Raw genomic sequence first — 15,999 nt, 5'->3', positions numbered from 1 at the left:
ACGATAGTTTTTTTGTGTTTATAGATCTCTTTAAAAAAAGATGTCATGATTTATATTTTTTGGAATTATATTCACTGAAGATGGAAACAGTAGTGTTCAAATTTTGAAAGTTGAAAGGCTAGCATTCTGTGTGCATAGCAAGTTCTCAATAATGGCAGTACAGAGGTGACCAGGCTACAATTATGCTAATAATGGACCTTGCTTCATTATTCTGAAAGTCAAGGTGAATCAGCACTTTACCTCAGATGCAAAATATTTAAGCAGAAGCATCTTTTCCCCACTTTTATCATTCAATTTGTTCACAAATGTGTTTTTGGGCGCTGAATGGAAATAGACACCAAATGAAAAATGCTACTTGGGTTTGGAGTGCTTATGAAGAATTTCAGAATGATTTTATTTTGTTGTGTTAGAACTGTGACTGATTAGAAAATAGGGCCAGATGAGTATCACATGGTGCACAGAGGCCATATGCTTCACTCAATTCATCACACTAAATAAAGAACATGTCAGAATCTTAAATAGGACATTTAATCTTAGTACCGTGTCCATGCACTTTAAAGTTTAAAAACATTTAATCCAAAAGAAAAACGATTAGACTACACTATCTTACATTTTCAATCAATTAAGGCTTGGTAAGGATGGGAGATTGAGGTATTAAGGAACCAGTAATAGGTTTATTCCATGCTGAAAAGAGAGAGAAAACATGTTTCGGCCGTGGAGCCTTCTTCAGGTGTGAGCTGATTAAGGTATTAGACTGGTTTTCCGAAATCAGTGAATCAACTGAAAATCTTATCCAGTTTTCAGTTTTCAATATATCACAACATGAGTGGGTGTCGATGACTATTTTTGAGGGACCTTTGGAAGGTTAATCAGAGAAAAACTGGATTGAAATACACAGTTTCAGTGTGTCATAAGCAAATTCATTCCAAGAATTGGTGTAAAAACATCTCAGAACAGCACTGGCTTTAGTAAAATTGTTATACATTTAAAAGAAAACAAGTGGTGAAAACAAAACTGAAAGTAAAGCATTACTGATCATGCAGGGCATTTTCTATGTGCAGCACATTTAATTACTGTGTTGTAGAAAGGAAACCACTTTCTTTGCCTTTTTTGGCACCTTTTTTGAAAATAAGTTTCCCTTTCTTACAAATTTCTGTACGTCTTGTTCAGTTATCAAAAACAAGCTAAACACTGCCGACCCAGGTGGGACTTGAACCCACAATCCCCAGCTCCGGAGGCTGATGCCTTATCCATTAGGCCACTGGGCCTCAGTTGTTAGTTAATGTCAACACCAAGAGCTTTCTGTGGAATCTTTGAACCACTGTGGCTTGTGTATCATTTAGTAATGTTTTTTCTGTACACACTCAAGAGAAACCATGTTGATAAAATCAGAGCAGCCTGAAGAGTGAGATAACAATGGTGCTGTTTTTTTTCTTATTAATGTTTGTAGATTATCAGTCATTTTACTATGACTATGTTCTCGCATAATTTAATGTAATGTCAATATTATATTGTTAGAACTGGTTGAAGTACAATTGAACTTTCAAGACCATATAGATCAGATGAAGAGCTGCAGACTACTACATTGAACCAAGCACAAAAGGCATGGAGAATACAATTAACAAAGAAAAATACCCTTATTGGATTTACATGTAAAATGGAATATTATATTCCTCTATAATTTGATGTGAAACATGGAAGGCATTACGATTGAATTCTGTACATTTTAAATTCAAAACCATACACCAGTTTTTCACAACTGAATTAGATCATTTTCAGGTCACTGCTCCTGACTTTTTTGCCTGCCTGGTGTTGCTCCTCTTTCTTACTCCTGTTTGTCTTACTGAATTACCATCAAAATGACACCTTATTGTTTGTTGTTCACTATTCTATCTATCCGCCCATTTTCTAATCCTTTTCAGGGTCACTGGAGGAGCCAGAGCCCATCCGGCAGCAATAGGCACAAGGCGGGATACAGCCTGAATGGGACACCAGTCACACACAGGGCACAGACAGACACAGACATGCACACACTCACACCAGGGCCACTTTTCCCAAAAGCCAATGAACCTGCCAACATGTTTTTGGACTTTGGGAGGAAACCCACAACGACACAGGGAGAATATACAAACTCCACACAGATAGCACCCCAGGTCTGGAAGTGAACCAGGTTCCCAGTGCTGCAAGGCAGCGATACTAAACGTTTTGGATGTGGAGCCTTCTTCGGCCATGAGAAAGAGAGGAAAGTCAGCAGCTGATAAAGCAGGGGAGGACAAAAGCCGGGAGTGGAGAGGAGGTGGGAGCAGGAGGAAGGCAGAGTGGGCACTTAGGTGGTGTGAAATCGAGAGAGGTGAAAAGAGGTGTGAAGTCAAAACCTGTACATGAATAGAGAGGGTTAGAAGGAAACGAGTCTGTCGTTGAGAGAAGGGGGAAGGTGTGGTCCTAGTTTCAGGATAATTTTGGTTCCGGGCGTCTTTCTGCAATAGGAGTTGAGAAACCCCTCTTTGGGAACGCAGACAGAGAGATCAGTATGATCATGGCCGTTAGAGGAGAAATGAGAAACGATGGGCTTGGAGACTCCTACAATTCCATGCAGTCTGTTCTCCAGTCCCCTTGTTTTATTTCACTCTGCTTGTCTGGGTGGTTTTAAACCTGAGTTTGAATAGGTTACAAAGCCTGATGTTGCACAGAAATCAAAAGTGGGCCTTATGCTATTTAGCATTTACATGTTTCCCCTTGGGTGACTTGTCTGTAAGACCCCACCTATGTAATGATACTCAGAAAGCACATCCTGCCCCATTGTCTCATGATGTCCACACTAAACCTCATACAAAGGCAACTATTTGAGTACTCTTTGACTGCATTTCTGATGCAAGAGCTTGGATGGCACAATCTTTTGCATTTGAAATGTGATAAGAGATCATTATTTGTCTAACACCAGTGCTATAACCTTATCAACTGACAGAACTGTGCTTCCATTTTGATCCAAAATATAGATTGTGGGGAAACTCCTTAAAACAGACTGACTGAGTTTTTATTCTCGTGCAGAATATTTTGAAGACTTTGGTTTGCTGGGAGCTATTGCCAGACTGCATAAAATTGTTTTTCTCCTGTGGTGATGACTGATTTATGCAGTTGTGTTTTGAAGGACTGTTAATTACTGTATAAAGTCATACTTGCAGGAGTCCACTCTTAACAGCGGAGTAAAACGATGTGTAATAAGTTGTGAGGCTTTCAGAATTTGGAAGCCAGAATCCTGACTACAGTACGTGATCATATCACGTCTGTTTTGGAGTCCTTGTACAGGTTTCCTGTTAGGTTTTGAGTTTCTTTTAAAATATGTATGCTTCTGTTCAAGGCTCTGTATGACTTGGCTACCTTCATTCAAATTTTATATGTAAGGGATCAATAGATGGTTACCCTTGACATTTGTTTTTATTTGCACAATGCTTCTGTATGTGTTGAGATCAACAAGAGTGGTGTATAGCCAATGCATCAGTGGAACAGAACATTTTTCACATCAGACTCCTTTAAAATCCACAAAATGGGGCAATGCACAAATCCACCATCTTTATTTCCTTTAATTTTTAGATAATATTGAGTAAAAGGTATACAGTATACCATTAGCAGCTGTCCATTCACTTAATCTAACAATGCATACTGTCGTTAGAAGTACTAAATCTAACAAAGTAAAGTTGATCCTTAATTTAATCTTATCAGACGATTTATTCTCAAAAGTATCTTCTTTATATTGTGTATATCCAATTTATTCTTAATCATAATTCTTTTTCAAGGCTTGATTTAACACTTCAACAGAACCTAGTGTTTTAAAAGCAGGAATTCTATATATACTGTAGGACACTCAAACCACATAGACAAAAGAGCTCTCTGGAACTTCATAAATTGAATTACCTCTGAACATTACCTTTAATTACAACAATATCTAGTTTCACACTGTAATGTCTTTCTATGTCTTTGAGAACTGGTTGTTCTCCACACCGAATTTGCTGGCTCCATTCTGCCCGATTTTGGGGTGATACAGGGATTCAATGCCGTCAGACAAAGGAAAGGGGATTCTTGAGACAAACAGAGGCCTCCGCTCATCATAGAAGCAGATCGCAATCAGCCGAATGACGCAGATCACAGCAGTCAGAATCATGAGGACTCCTAAAAAAACACACACACGCACATGGAAACGTCAGAAAGTACAGTGTAAATCCATGAACAGACTACAACTGTAAGGGTGCTTAAAGCATATTAGTAAGCCTCAGAACCAGCACTGCATGTTGTGTTCCGACTCTGGATTTAAAGTGATTTAAACAAAATAGTCCCACATAGCAAAGGTCCAAACTACAAAGCCCAGGCAAAAGTCAATTGTTGTAACAAGCAAGAGGAAAAGCCGTTACCTCAGCGAATTCATTACACACTATGACCCCTCTAAACAACAATCTCAACAAGTGAAATCCATCAATATAGACTTTTATTCAGGTCATAGTGTAAGTAAGCTGCTAGTCTGAATTCTGCACTTTACTTCTGTATCTGTGAAAAGTAAGAAGCATATATTGACAGCTACTTTATCCTTGGGTATCAAAGTGTGTTTTCTATTGTTAACTAATTCATTTATTTTTTTCCTTTCAAGAATTGTTAGAAAGGTTGTAAAGAAAAGCACTAGCTTGATTGTTAGGAATTGTTGCCTTTGGACTTTGATTGCAGTACATGAACAGATGATTGCTTATGCTAAAGCCTGTTACAACTTCACTTTGAGCAAAGACAACTTTAAGAAATTCCTAGAGATCTGTAGTTAACTATTTGCTTTCCTGAAGGTCTGTCACAAAATATTTACAAACCAGACTGTTTTAATGGTGTTTTTAATGCTCTTGAAATGTACATTTTATGATAGACAAAAATCCAGAACATCATTCTTTTTCGAATATCACTTCATTGATACTCAAAATATTCTGGTATTCTCTTAATATGCTAGAATGATAATGGTATGCTTTAAAATAATTTTTTAAAAAAGGTCAGATTTATTTAGAAAATATTAAGGACACATTGAAAGATCCCTGGTGCACCTACAGTATGTACAGTATAGACTGTTGACCCTAACATGTTTCTACCCTGTGGTGGGCAAATGAGAAATGTTACATTATAAATGTACAGCAATCATGTTAAGCTTGGTTCACGTCTGTTCTGCAGATCCTGTGTTTCAGTCATAGACTGCTCTCGTTACTATATGATCAAAGTTTATATTTTACAAAATGGAAAAGAACAAACTGTCATTTTCCCAATAATAATATTCGATCAAATTTTTAGCAGTTTGCTGCAGTACTGGCTAAAATGTATAAAAACAATTTTGACCCTTTTTCAGCTTGCATTATATTAAAATAAGTTCACTTACCACAGTAAATAGTGCTTCTGGGCAAGGTGTCATAGTGATAGTTTCGAGTGAACATTCCTCCCAGAGCCAGAATCACAACAGGGTAAACGGTGAAAGTGTAGCGCACATATTTCTCTATGATAAAGTTTTCTAGAACAAACCTGATGAGAAACAGAAGAGGAAAAAGTAGTTTTTTTTATGGTGGAATAATTTATTCACCCAGGCATTTTCTTTTGTCAAGCAGACGAAGCACAAACCTGGCAACCTGCCATCAGAGTTTTCATAAGCACCGAAAAAATGCTGGAATTCCACGGTATATCATATGTCCTTCAGAATTTTGTTCATGTTTATGTTCATGTCCCACAAATTAGACGTTCTTACAGATTGCACAGTTCTACAGTAATCTGACTCTCTAATATGTCACCCAACCTTATTATGATATCCTATAGGTGGGCAAAACTGTTCAAAATTGTAGAAAAAGTGTCAAAGTACTTTGTACTTTTTATTTACTGCTATTCGGTGCTGCACAGATCTTATTACTGAAGTGCTCTGCTGTATGAAACATTTCCAAAACAAGCTTAATGTATAGAAACAGCACAAAAACACATTAGCTAATACACTGATATGTAAATGGGCAATGTCTTGATATGGCAACCTCCATGAATCAAGAGAGAATCCAGTTTAAGGAACTTTTTCATGGCAAAGTGATTGTACACATTATTTTTGCAAGGGCGCATATTACATCCACTCATACAACCAAGGGGTTCTTAAGACACTTGTGAGAGCTTGAGGTGATTGGGAATGTAATTGATTATGCACCTACAGTGCTATCTGAAGGCCTGTCTGCAAAAACAGACAAAGTTCATTTCAGAACAAACACTTAACGGGAGGCTGGCAGCCTCGAATATGTTTTGAGCTACATTTAGGAATCAGGACCACTTCAATTTATTTAGCACTTTTCATCGTAGCTGAGGATTCTGAAAGCACGTCAGCCACACCAAGCAATTGTTTGCTGAAAGACTGCCACACCAGGGGGAGATACTGTACAACTGCGGTTGTGTGTCATAACACTGCGCAACAGCTGGATCAGCTTAACAGCTTGACGTGAAACTGTCTTCAGCCAGAAATTAATATGGGGAATACAGGCTATAGGATGTGTGGAATTTTAAACTTTGTTTTAATTGCAGTTTAGCTATATTTTTACAACCAGCCCTGCTCACGAGTGCAGGCCTAATGGGAGCATTCAGTTTCCAAAGGGGTGACATCAGCAGCTTCAACAGTTTCAGTGTCCAATGAGCCTTGTTACATGATCTTGTAACACTTGCAAGTGTGGACAAGCCATTTGTTCCACATCCCATCAAATGCAAGATAACCCTTACTGTAACCTAGGGACATCTATAACCACACTGGGAAAATAGTTTGGATAGGCTGGATTAGAACAGTGTCTCTTAGGCCTGGAATATCCCTGTGTCAAAGTCCTGTGCTTAAGAGACATATGTGCTGCTCCAAGTCACTGATGTAAAATATGTACTTGAATACTTTTTTTACAGCTGATAAAACAAGATTGATTAGTTTATAAGTTTGTGAAAATGAACTGCCTTTTTTCTCCCTGAAAAAATGCCATGGTTTGGGTGGTTTTTGCAGGGTTTTGGTATTATTTGGCAAACAAAAGACCTAATTGAACAAGCCCAAAATTTGCAGGTGCACAACTAATGCAATTGGTCACTGGAGTGCAGCAATTCAAGGCTGCCCTGCTTCCTCCACCCTTGGTTAATGGTATATGTTAAAACTTACCCCAGGCTGCAGAGCCCACGCTATCTACAAGCAGAAATATCTGTGGAATTAGCCAGCTGGGAGTCAAGTGACTCATTTTTAAGAAGAGTCGTTCAAAATGAAGGTTGAAAACCAATGGAAAAGAAAGGTGTTAACATTTGCCTACATTAATGTGATTCAAACACTTACCACAGAAGTATTTCGAAAAGCAACAATGTGAGCACGATTGTGCTGACAACGGGATCCTCAATGCCAGCTTTGTACTTTAACACAATCCCAAAGTTTATCAGAGCTTCAACGGAAGTCCAGGCTGCATACAGTGCTACTCCATTTTGTATCTGAAGGGAACAGCACCAAAATTGTTTTCAAAAGCTAATGGTTTTGAACAAAGATAATGTAATTGTGCAAAAACCTTTGTTAATAAATACATTTGAATATCTTTGACCAGGTCTATGTTGGATTGTCTATGAAGCAGTTGGCGTCAAAACAAGGAAGAATCCGATCTTTAAACTTGCTGGTACAGCCTGGAGCGCTGGCACAACCCTCCAGACATCAGCCCTCACACTGTCTTTCTCAGCAGCAGAATGCTGTGCCCCCGTCTGGTCAGGATCGACACATGTTCACAGAGCATGAACATGAACATGAACCAGTTGACAGCCCCAATGTACATCATCACTGGAACCCTAGACCCCACCCAACTTCCCTGGACCCTAGTCCTACAGAACAGCACTTCTCCGCACATTCAAGGATCCATAATAACCAGAAAATGCTCCAAACGGTCTAAAATGTTCCTCGCCTGCCACTACACAAGCACAAGGACATATTTACTCCGCCAAAGACACATCTGTCCTCAAGAAAGCCAATCTAGAAAAATCCCCCCCAGCAAGACTTCAAAGCAGACTCCAGCTGGGCTCGAATGGGAATCACAGGCCTTAACAAACAGGCCCCTCATCACAAGCCCTACCCAACAGCCTCTCCACTTTCGCCTTCCAGGAAAAGAGTGATCCACTCTAAACCGCTTTAGGATTAGTCATGATCCAAGTCTTGCCAACCTCTATAGGTGGGAATCAGTGCAGCCCTCATTGTTCCCGTGGGAAGCAGTGAACAATGCAGCACATCCTAGAGACCTGCCCAATCAACAGACCCATTGGAGGACTACACACCCTCAACACACCCTCAACACAGCCAGACCAGAAGCTATCACTGGGCTCAGGGACCTTGCATTCCCTAAATAAATCAACTGAACCCTCAAGATACTGCAAAATATAATATTGCAACAGCTGCATCTGAGTTTTCTTTCTGTAGTTGACATCCTGACATTCCTTGTTTCACAGTGGGAAGATTTAAACCCACGTCTCTTACACTCTACAGTGTTTTCAGTACAGAGAGCATGTTGTCACACTGTAGATTTCTTTGAACCCTTTGACAGCATTATCCTTTCTATTCAGTGGAGTGGATAGAGTTTTGTGGTTTCTCTTTCAATTTCTAAGTATTAGACTATTATATTAAGTTATGTAAGACAATGGGTGTTATTTTTAAACATAATCCTTACACTAATAATCCTTACACTGACAAAACACTGGATACTTGCCTCAAAGTGCTTTACAGGTACAGTGATTGGGATTCCCCTCCACCACCAGTGATGTGTAGCGCCACCTGGAAAGATGCGATGGTAGCAAAAGTGCACCAGTATGCTCACCACACACCAGCTACATCATCAGTGGGGAGGAGAACAGCCAATTCACAGATGGGGATTATTAGGAGGTCATGATTTGTCAAGGCCAGGGGAAATTTGGCCAGGGTACCAGGGTTACACTCTTACTAGCAATGTACTACCCCTAATACCACTACTACCACTATTTGAACTTTCTAGAAGGGCACTTTATGTTCATTATGTGGAGTAGGTTCCATATTGCCAGCAGCCATATCACTCTGCAACTCACAACTGGCAACCCCCTGGAGCTAAGCAGGTGTGAGCCTGGTCAGTACCTGGATGGGAGACTTCCTGGGAAAAACTAAGATTGCTGCTGGAAGAGGTGTTAGTGGGGCCAGCAGGGGGCGCTCACCCTGCGGTCCATGTGGGTCCTAATGCCCCAGTATAGTGACGGGGACACTATACTGTAAACAGGTGCCGTCCTTCGGATGAGACGTAAAACCGAGGTCCTGACTCTCTGTGGTCATTAAAAATCCCAGGGCATTTCTTGAAAAGAGTAGGGGTGTAACCCCGGCGTCCTGGCCAATTATCCCATTGGCCCTTACCAATCATAGCCTCCTAATAATCCCCATCTATGAATTGGCTTCATTACTCTGCTCTCCTCCCCACTGATAGCTGATGTGTGGTGAGCGTTCTGGAGCACTATGGCTGCCGTCACATCATCCGGGTGGATGTTCACCCGGGTGGTGGTGGAGGGGAGTCCCCATTACCTGTAAAGCGCTTTGAGTGGAGTGTCCAGAAAAGCGCTATATAAGTGTAAGCAATTATTATCCTAAATGAGGAAAGTCTCACAATCCAGCTTATTTGACTTGTGAGTGAAAGGAGGTTGCAATTATTGCGACTCATGGGAAAAGTACAATTACACACAGCCAGAAATTGCATCCTAAAGAGACGTATCTATTGATTTTGTATTGTTGGCATAATTCCTTTACAAACTTCAGTTTTTTTGTGTTTATTTTACATCGGGTATTCTTTCATCTCTTCTGTGAGGTTTTCACTCTGTATTGTTCACTCTCGGTTTCTGGAGTGAGTGAATTAAAAGGAGGTTTTACTTACCAGATAGCGAATGTACCACAGATCCTGTGGACTATTAATTTTGAGCCAGCTGCCATGTCGGTAAAGATTTCGGTATGAAATTGTCAACATTACATAGCAGGAATAGGGAATAAGGATTTTTAAGCTCAAAGCCCTGAAAATGTATCTGTAAGGACAAAGAAGAAAAGGGAGCAGGGAATTAACAAAATTGTTTTGTGTTTGTTATGTTACCAGAGGTTTCTGTATAATTCTTCTTTGTTGTATGTATTTTTTAAATAAAAACGAAATAAGTTTCCTTGTTAAGCTTCCTTCCTTGTATTCCTTGTATTGTATTTGTTTTGAAGGCGATCTTCCATCTTCAGCCATATTCCCTAATCTAGTTCTTAGTTACATCTTTTTTGGAATGCCGTGCTCAAGAATTGTTATTTGAGGTGCAACTTGAATACTTTTGCATTTTGTTAGCTAATGCTAAACATTAAAAATCTCATCTAAACCTCCATTAGCTCTGTGGTTGTGGATGGGTTAAAAACAAAGAGAGGAAGAGACACTATATTTCATAGGCTGCTGAAGAGCAACCTATGAAATACGCATTCTTACTATCCGATAATGTAAAAAAAAAAACTTGATTGTGTTAGGAGTGAATTGCCTGTGTTTTGTTTTGGATAGAGGACCAACAGGATTTTTTAGAACAGTCTTACATGCAACCTACTAGCCAACTAATCTTGCACGGTTTCTGAAGCTTCAAACCTTCGAACCAGCAACCTCCAGACCATGTACAGTATGGTATATGCTGTTATTTTTCAAAAATATTCATGTACTTACTGCCAGTCCCAAAGAAACAGCCACCCAATGCTCAGCAGGTTATTGAAAATCCAAAACACATAAAATGAGGGAGGGTGTATTTCAGGATTGCAGCAGACAGTGCCAAATACATTCCTGTCAAAAAAAAATTGTGTTCTTACATACAGCCCATTTAATCCTACCTCTCTTGTACAAAAGAAAAACATTGTGATGTAATACCTGACTAAAATGTCAGGAGAAATTCTTAATTTGACAGATATCCTGGTTTTGTGTGAACTTCACATTTTTATGTCCTCCTCTTTACCAAAGCAGACTTTGGAAATGCATCTGAGCGAGGAGTTTGGACAAATATTTTGATTCTAGATTTCCAATAAATATTTAAAAACTTGTTATAGCATGCACAGACTGACTCAGAACCACCAAAAGAGTAAAGCATTTGCATCACACATGATAAACTCTTAACATGATATATAGTTAAAGGCTGCAATGTTATGAATACCTTAGCACTGACACTTTTCTACCTTATTGTATGTTGCCATGCATGTCTGTGCTTATAGAGCAAGAGAAAGAGAAATCTAAGATAAGTTCTCTCATTTTGGAATACTGTAGGTGCATGGTTTACAGTGTTGTCCTTTTATATAATTGTACTGGTACTGTTCTAAAGAATTTACAGCAGTTATGTCTAGTATTTATAGTACGGCATTAAAAGTGCATAGAATTAGCTTCCCTGTCACCTCCAATTGACAACTGCATATGAAGTGGCCAGCTTCCATGCTCTTTCTGATTGTGTCTATGAAAATCACTCAACGGCACTCAGATCAGTTCCAACAGAACCAAAACAAGCAGATCCAATAAACACATTCACACAGAACCTGCTGCTTGCCTCTGCTACCTAACTCACCCGCATTTTTTAAACTGAGATTTAATAAGGCATTACATATTAATAGCTTTGATGTCATATTGAGACTGTCCATTGTGTGTGCCATTTTAGCATGTACTAAATGAGTGAGGTTGATGTGGTAAAGAATCTAAGTAGGACATACTTCCCAAATGCATGAGTCTCATGCCCAACGAGACTTGGGTGAGACTTGGCACCTCTGTGCCTGCTGTATGAATATGACTTTTAGAACTTCATTTGTTTCTTGATTTTGTGAGTCTCTTCACACCAATACAATGTTTAGAGTTTCAAAAATAATCTTAACATACAGTAGGTTAGAGAAAAGACTAATTAGTGTTAGGCATAGTGTAATGTGCAGTTTGTTATTGGAAGTAGTTGTCAATGGAGATTTCACGTTTCCCCTCAAAGACATCAGGAGTGCCAGCAGATGTTTGAAACTGCAATTGAAGACATGGCTAAAGCTTGCTTGCTTACTAAGTCTGTTAGATCACCTACTGCAGACCTGTATTCACCTATAGTACTCTTTTCAAACAATCATATAAGAAAAGAGAGTTGAAAGAACCGTTATGGAATTATGATCATAACATAATGTCCTAAAGGTGTGCTTCAAAGTATGTTTTGAAACTGCAGAGGATAAGTTCAAAACATAAGTCTCTGAGTTCAGGAAAGCAAACTACTGAGGAGCAAGACCGATTAAGAAAAATGCAAATGCAATGTTTAAAGAACAGAGCAGATGAAATCCCTAGACACAGCAAATCAAAAATTAGTTGGCATTATACAATAAAATATACAAATAACGATTGAAAAACGAGAGTATCTTTTTAAATGAGCATAATAAATTGCAAACACATATACAGTAAAAGCCTAAGTGATAGTATATCACAATGACTTGATAGTACATAAGGCTTTTTAATCTGAGACCAACAATGATGCTGTCACAATGACCACGATCTGACAATCGGAACAATCAATGATCTTACTTTATGATTGCAGTAGGCTGAATCCTGCATATATGCTAAGACATGGCACATTACCAACAACAAAATATATAATTGTTTTCGATTGGAAAAGCTCTGTAAAAAAATTGCTGGAGCTGAATGCACCTGTCTTCCTTACCAGAAATTTTAAATTTAAAAAATCTCAGAACCCATTGTGGCAGACTGTTATACTACAAAATATTTGCATACATTTCTGGATCATATGCAAAAATTTGTTAAACATATGCAGCTAAATTGGTCAGCTGTGATTATGATCAGTAAATAAGCGACTTAGCCCTTCTCTGTCTCAGACTTGTTGCACTTTATGCTTTACAGAGCAGGAATTTCAGAATTAATGGACACTAATAAATCACTGATTATAAAAAGATTTAACAAAATAAGAATTAATGCTGCTAACTCCCTCTTGTTAAAATGGAATTTGTTTGTGCAAGTTGCCTGTTAACTGAACAAGGTTACATACCTTCTGAACAGTGTGGAGAAAACATAGACAAGCCAGAGTCCGTTCCAGACACCGATGAGAATCCAAGTTGTACTGAGCCAATTGTCTAGAGAAACTTCCAGAACATACTCCTCTGTAGTGTTTGCTATTGTCGTAAGAAATAACCCTGCATGGAGCAACACTTGTTAGTGACTGCTTAAAAATAGACTTATTTTGAGCATTTAATTGTATTTTTTTTATTTTAAAACTTAAAATAAATAATAAGATATTATTAATAAGAAATAAGAGAAAGAAGATAATAAGAAATAATAATAATTTAAAATAAAATAATAAGATTGCTCCACATCCAATCCTTAAGGGACATAAAACTTCTGAGTTCCATTCTTAGTCCTTAGCTAATAAAATAATTTATTATGGTTATTGATGAGCATCTTCCCAAGGTGTTTACCATGTTGAGTATTTTAAAGACCAGTAACAGCTGTCAAGTCTGCCCTAATAAGACAGAAAGGACAATGGCAAAAGTCTTGTAATCTTGTAAGTACAGTAAAGCTGACACAGTGCAGGAAAGGGCCAAACGCGTAAAGTTACGTGTAATAATGGGATCTCCTCTTATTCTATACTAACTATTTTTGCAGATTACTGTACCTACTGTGTGAATTCTTCTCTCCCAGTAAAAAATTGACCACAGGTGGAAAGAAGCCAAAAAAATGGAACTGAGGAATCTGACCTGAGTATTCTGGTGTATTGATCTCAGTGTTTGGGTGAAATCTTATATATATTATTCCTTATTTATATATTTTTTTTCCACCTTATTTTACCCTTGTTAGGGAGCAGCATTCAAACCAATAATGTAACCCAACATTTTCACTCAATAATTTTGCAGCATTAAGAAGTGCAGCTGGTGCTTTTCCTTAAGGCTCATGGAAATTCTAAGTTTATATAAACCATAGGAGATTGTGCTAAGAGAGTCAAAAACTGTTTCAAACATTGTTTTTTTCAACCCATCTACACAATGAGAAAGGTATCTGAAATAAGGACCCTACCAGCTTCTGCTCTAAAATCTGTTTCAAGAGGGCTGTCAGAGAGGATAGGCTCAAATATAACAATCTTTCTCTTACAGAATAAGTCTGCATCTCACACTAGCTTCTGAAACTGTTTTGATTGGCAAATTACAGTATTATACAAACAATTTGTTAATTAAATCAATTATTTCTTAACAGAAACTGATAAAAATTATAGCTACCGTAAAATGATTGCATATCTTTTTTTGCAGAAGAAAAATATAATAATTTGATAAATTAATTATTTATGCACAATATACAAGACATTCATAAAATTAAATGTAATTTTATCTTGGTTCCATAATTACAGAGGCAGTCATTTACTGTTCTGTTTCAGTGCTCACACACAAACATAGCCATAGAAAGCACTGGAGAGCAGCTGTTAGTTTTCAGAAAAACTCACCATTGAAGGATCCTGTAGTGGCCTCCACATAAAAGAATGTAGTAGCCACAAATGTCAGTATCGAAGAAACAATCAAAGTAGCATGTAAGGTTACTGAACTCTCCATCTTTAATCAGATTGTGGGATACTGCATCAGAAAGGATTCAGATGTCTGCTGCATGTTAGGTTATGTTTATACTGATCTTATCTGGAAAACTTTGGACTTGGGGTTGATAGAATGTCGAGCTGTTCCTGCAAACTGTGGATAACCACTCCCTTTGTTGTCTCATTTATTCATATGGATTCGATCTGCCTGCTGCATGCCAATGTTTTCATTATGATTGGCAAAATACAATCAGTAACTAGAATAATTCAATTCTAAATAGCTCGAACGATTGGGCATTGCATTAAGAAGTAGTATACAGACGGGCTAAGAGCTGAACCTTCCTAGTCTGATCCAAGTATTCCGAATTCTCAAACACACTGGCATTCAACCTAGTGAACTACCTCTGCATAAACAGTGAAACAACAGAGAGGTCACAAGTGGAAATCAAAACAAACAGGAGGCACATCTTTACACAAGGAAGTGTGAGAGTACAAAATGAGCTATAACCCACGTTGCGCAAGCCAAAACCCTGACTTCTTGCAAGAATTAGCTGGGCGAGAAGCTTGGATCATTTCAATCACATGGTAGCCCAACGGTAGGCACTGCCTGATCAAAGCTAGCTCTTAATTTAGCTTCTGTGTTTAAAGCTTGGCCAGTTGCAGCTGGCTGTGAAACGCAGTAATCTTGGTTCTCCAAGCCACATTTTCCTACCCCACCCTTCTCTGATCGTCCTCAAGCACTTCTGTGGCAACAAGTTCACTTCTGTACTGCTCATTCTCCTCCGTGTAAGGCGTTCCTAGACTCCTCTGCCTCCGTGAGCAGGACCACTGGGATCAAGATTTTTCTGATGGACTGAGCACCTCCTGGATTTTCTACTTGAAGACACCAGTGCTTCTGAGTGTTCCGGCGACGGCGACAGATTGAAAATCTGGATCTTTTGTTAGTTAACTTATTCTTTCAATTGCAGATTTCAGTTGGACTTGTAGATCCTCCCTCTGATTTCCCCTTCCCTCCTGTTGGCTGTTTCCTAGCAGGGCATCTGCATTCTGCAGAGTTATATCATCTCACCAAGTGCCTTCTCTTCTTCACTGGACATACTGGACTGGAGACATTCAGCTCCATTCGGCCTTTTCCAGCTCTGCCTAGAGGCTATGACCAAGGCACTGAGCCTTTTAAGGCTCATCACTTACCCCTTTCAATTGCTTTCAAAATGGGCATTCACTGTAAGCCTGACTGGACTATAGCTGGCTCTTCTTCCTCTGCTGTTCATTAGCCTGAAGGTCCTCATTCTTTCCCTCACACAGGTCAATGTGTTGCGTTCTTGATGCGGTTTTCCCAGCTCTTTATCTTGCTAGCTCTCTCAGGTGTTCAAAGGGAGGGAGACCCCAAGAGACTGCAGAAAGTTCCTCAGAGCA

At 38.9% G+C, this 15,999-nt stretch overlaps 1 protein-coding gene and 1 non-coding gene across 2 annotated transcripts; both read right to left on the bottom strand.

The window, feature by feature from the left end:
- Nucleotides 1-1,195: 1,195 nt before the first annotated feature.
- On the bottom strand, nucleotides 1,196-1,268 carry trnar-ccg (transfer RNA arginine (anticodon CCG)). The gene has a single exon. It is a non-coding gene; the product is annotated as a tRNA-Arg (tRNA).
- A 2,293-nt stretch (nucleotides 1,269-3,561) lies between these two features.
- LOC148832981 (uncharacterized) lies at nucleotides 3,562-14,623 on the bottom strand. Its single transcript, XM_088919529.1, has 7 exons — nucleotides 14,500-14,623; nucleotides 13,057-13,201; nucleotides 10,722-10,835; nucleotides 9,921-10,065; nucleotides 7,340-7,488; nucleotides 5,399-5,538; nucleotides 3,562-4,167 (listed from the first exon to the last, which is right to left on the bottom strand). The coding sequence occupies exons 1-7, from the start codon at nucleotides 14,603-14,605 to the stop codon at nucleotides 3,968-3,970; spliced, it is 999 nt and encodes a 332-aa protein (XP_088775655.1). The 5' UTR covers nucleotides 14,606-14,623; the 3' UTR covers nucleotides 3,562-3,967.
- Between the last annotated feature and the right edge of the window lie 1,376 nt (nucleotides 14,624-15,999).

This window comes from Atractosteus spatula, chromosome 6, assembly GCF_055471065.1.
Source record: "Atractosteus spatula isolate fAtrSpa1 chromosome 6, fAtrSpa1.hap1, whole genome shotgun sequence".
In the NCBI taxonomy this organism is placed as follows: Eukaryota; Metazoa; Chordata; class Actinopteri; order Semionotiformes; family Lepisosteidae; genus Atractosteus; species Atractosteus spatula.
Note: the sequence above shows the minus strand (reverse complement) of the source record. Positions and strands in the feature narration are given on the sequence as shown.

What these genes read in the sequence shown, in the direction of transcription:
- LOC148832981 (XM_088919529.1), bottom strand. Translation starts at nt 14,605, where the DNA reads ATGGAGAGTTCAGTAACCTTACATGCTACTTTGATTGTTTCTTCGATA. An exon ending in TTCTCCACACTGTTCAGAAG is followed by an intron (nt 10,836 to 13,056) that starts GTATGTAACCTT and finishes TTTTTTTGACAG; the next exon opens with GAATGTATTTGGCACTGTCT. An exon ending in CAGAAGCACTATTTACTGTG is followed by an intron (nt 4,168 to 5,398) that starts GTAAGTGAACTT and finishes GTGTTTTTTTAG; the next exon opens with GAGTCCTCATGATTCTGACT.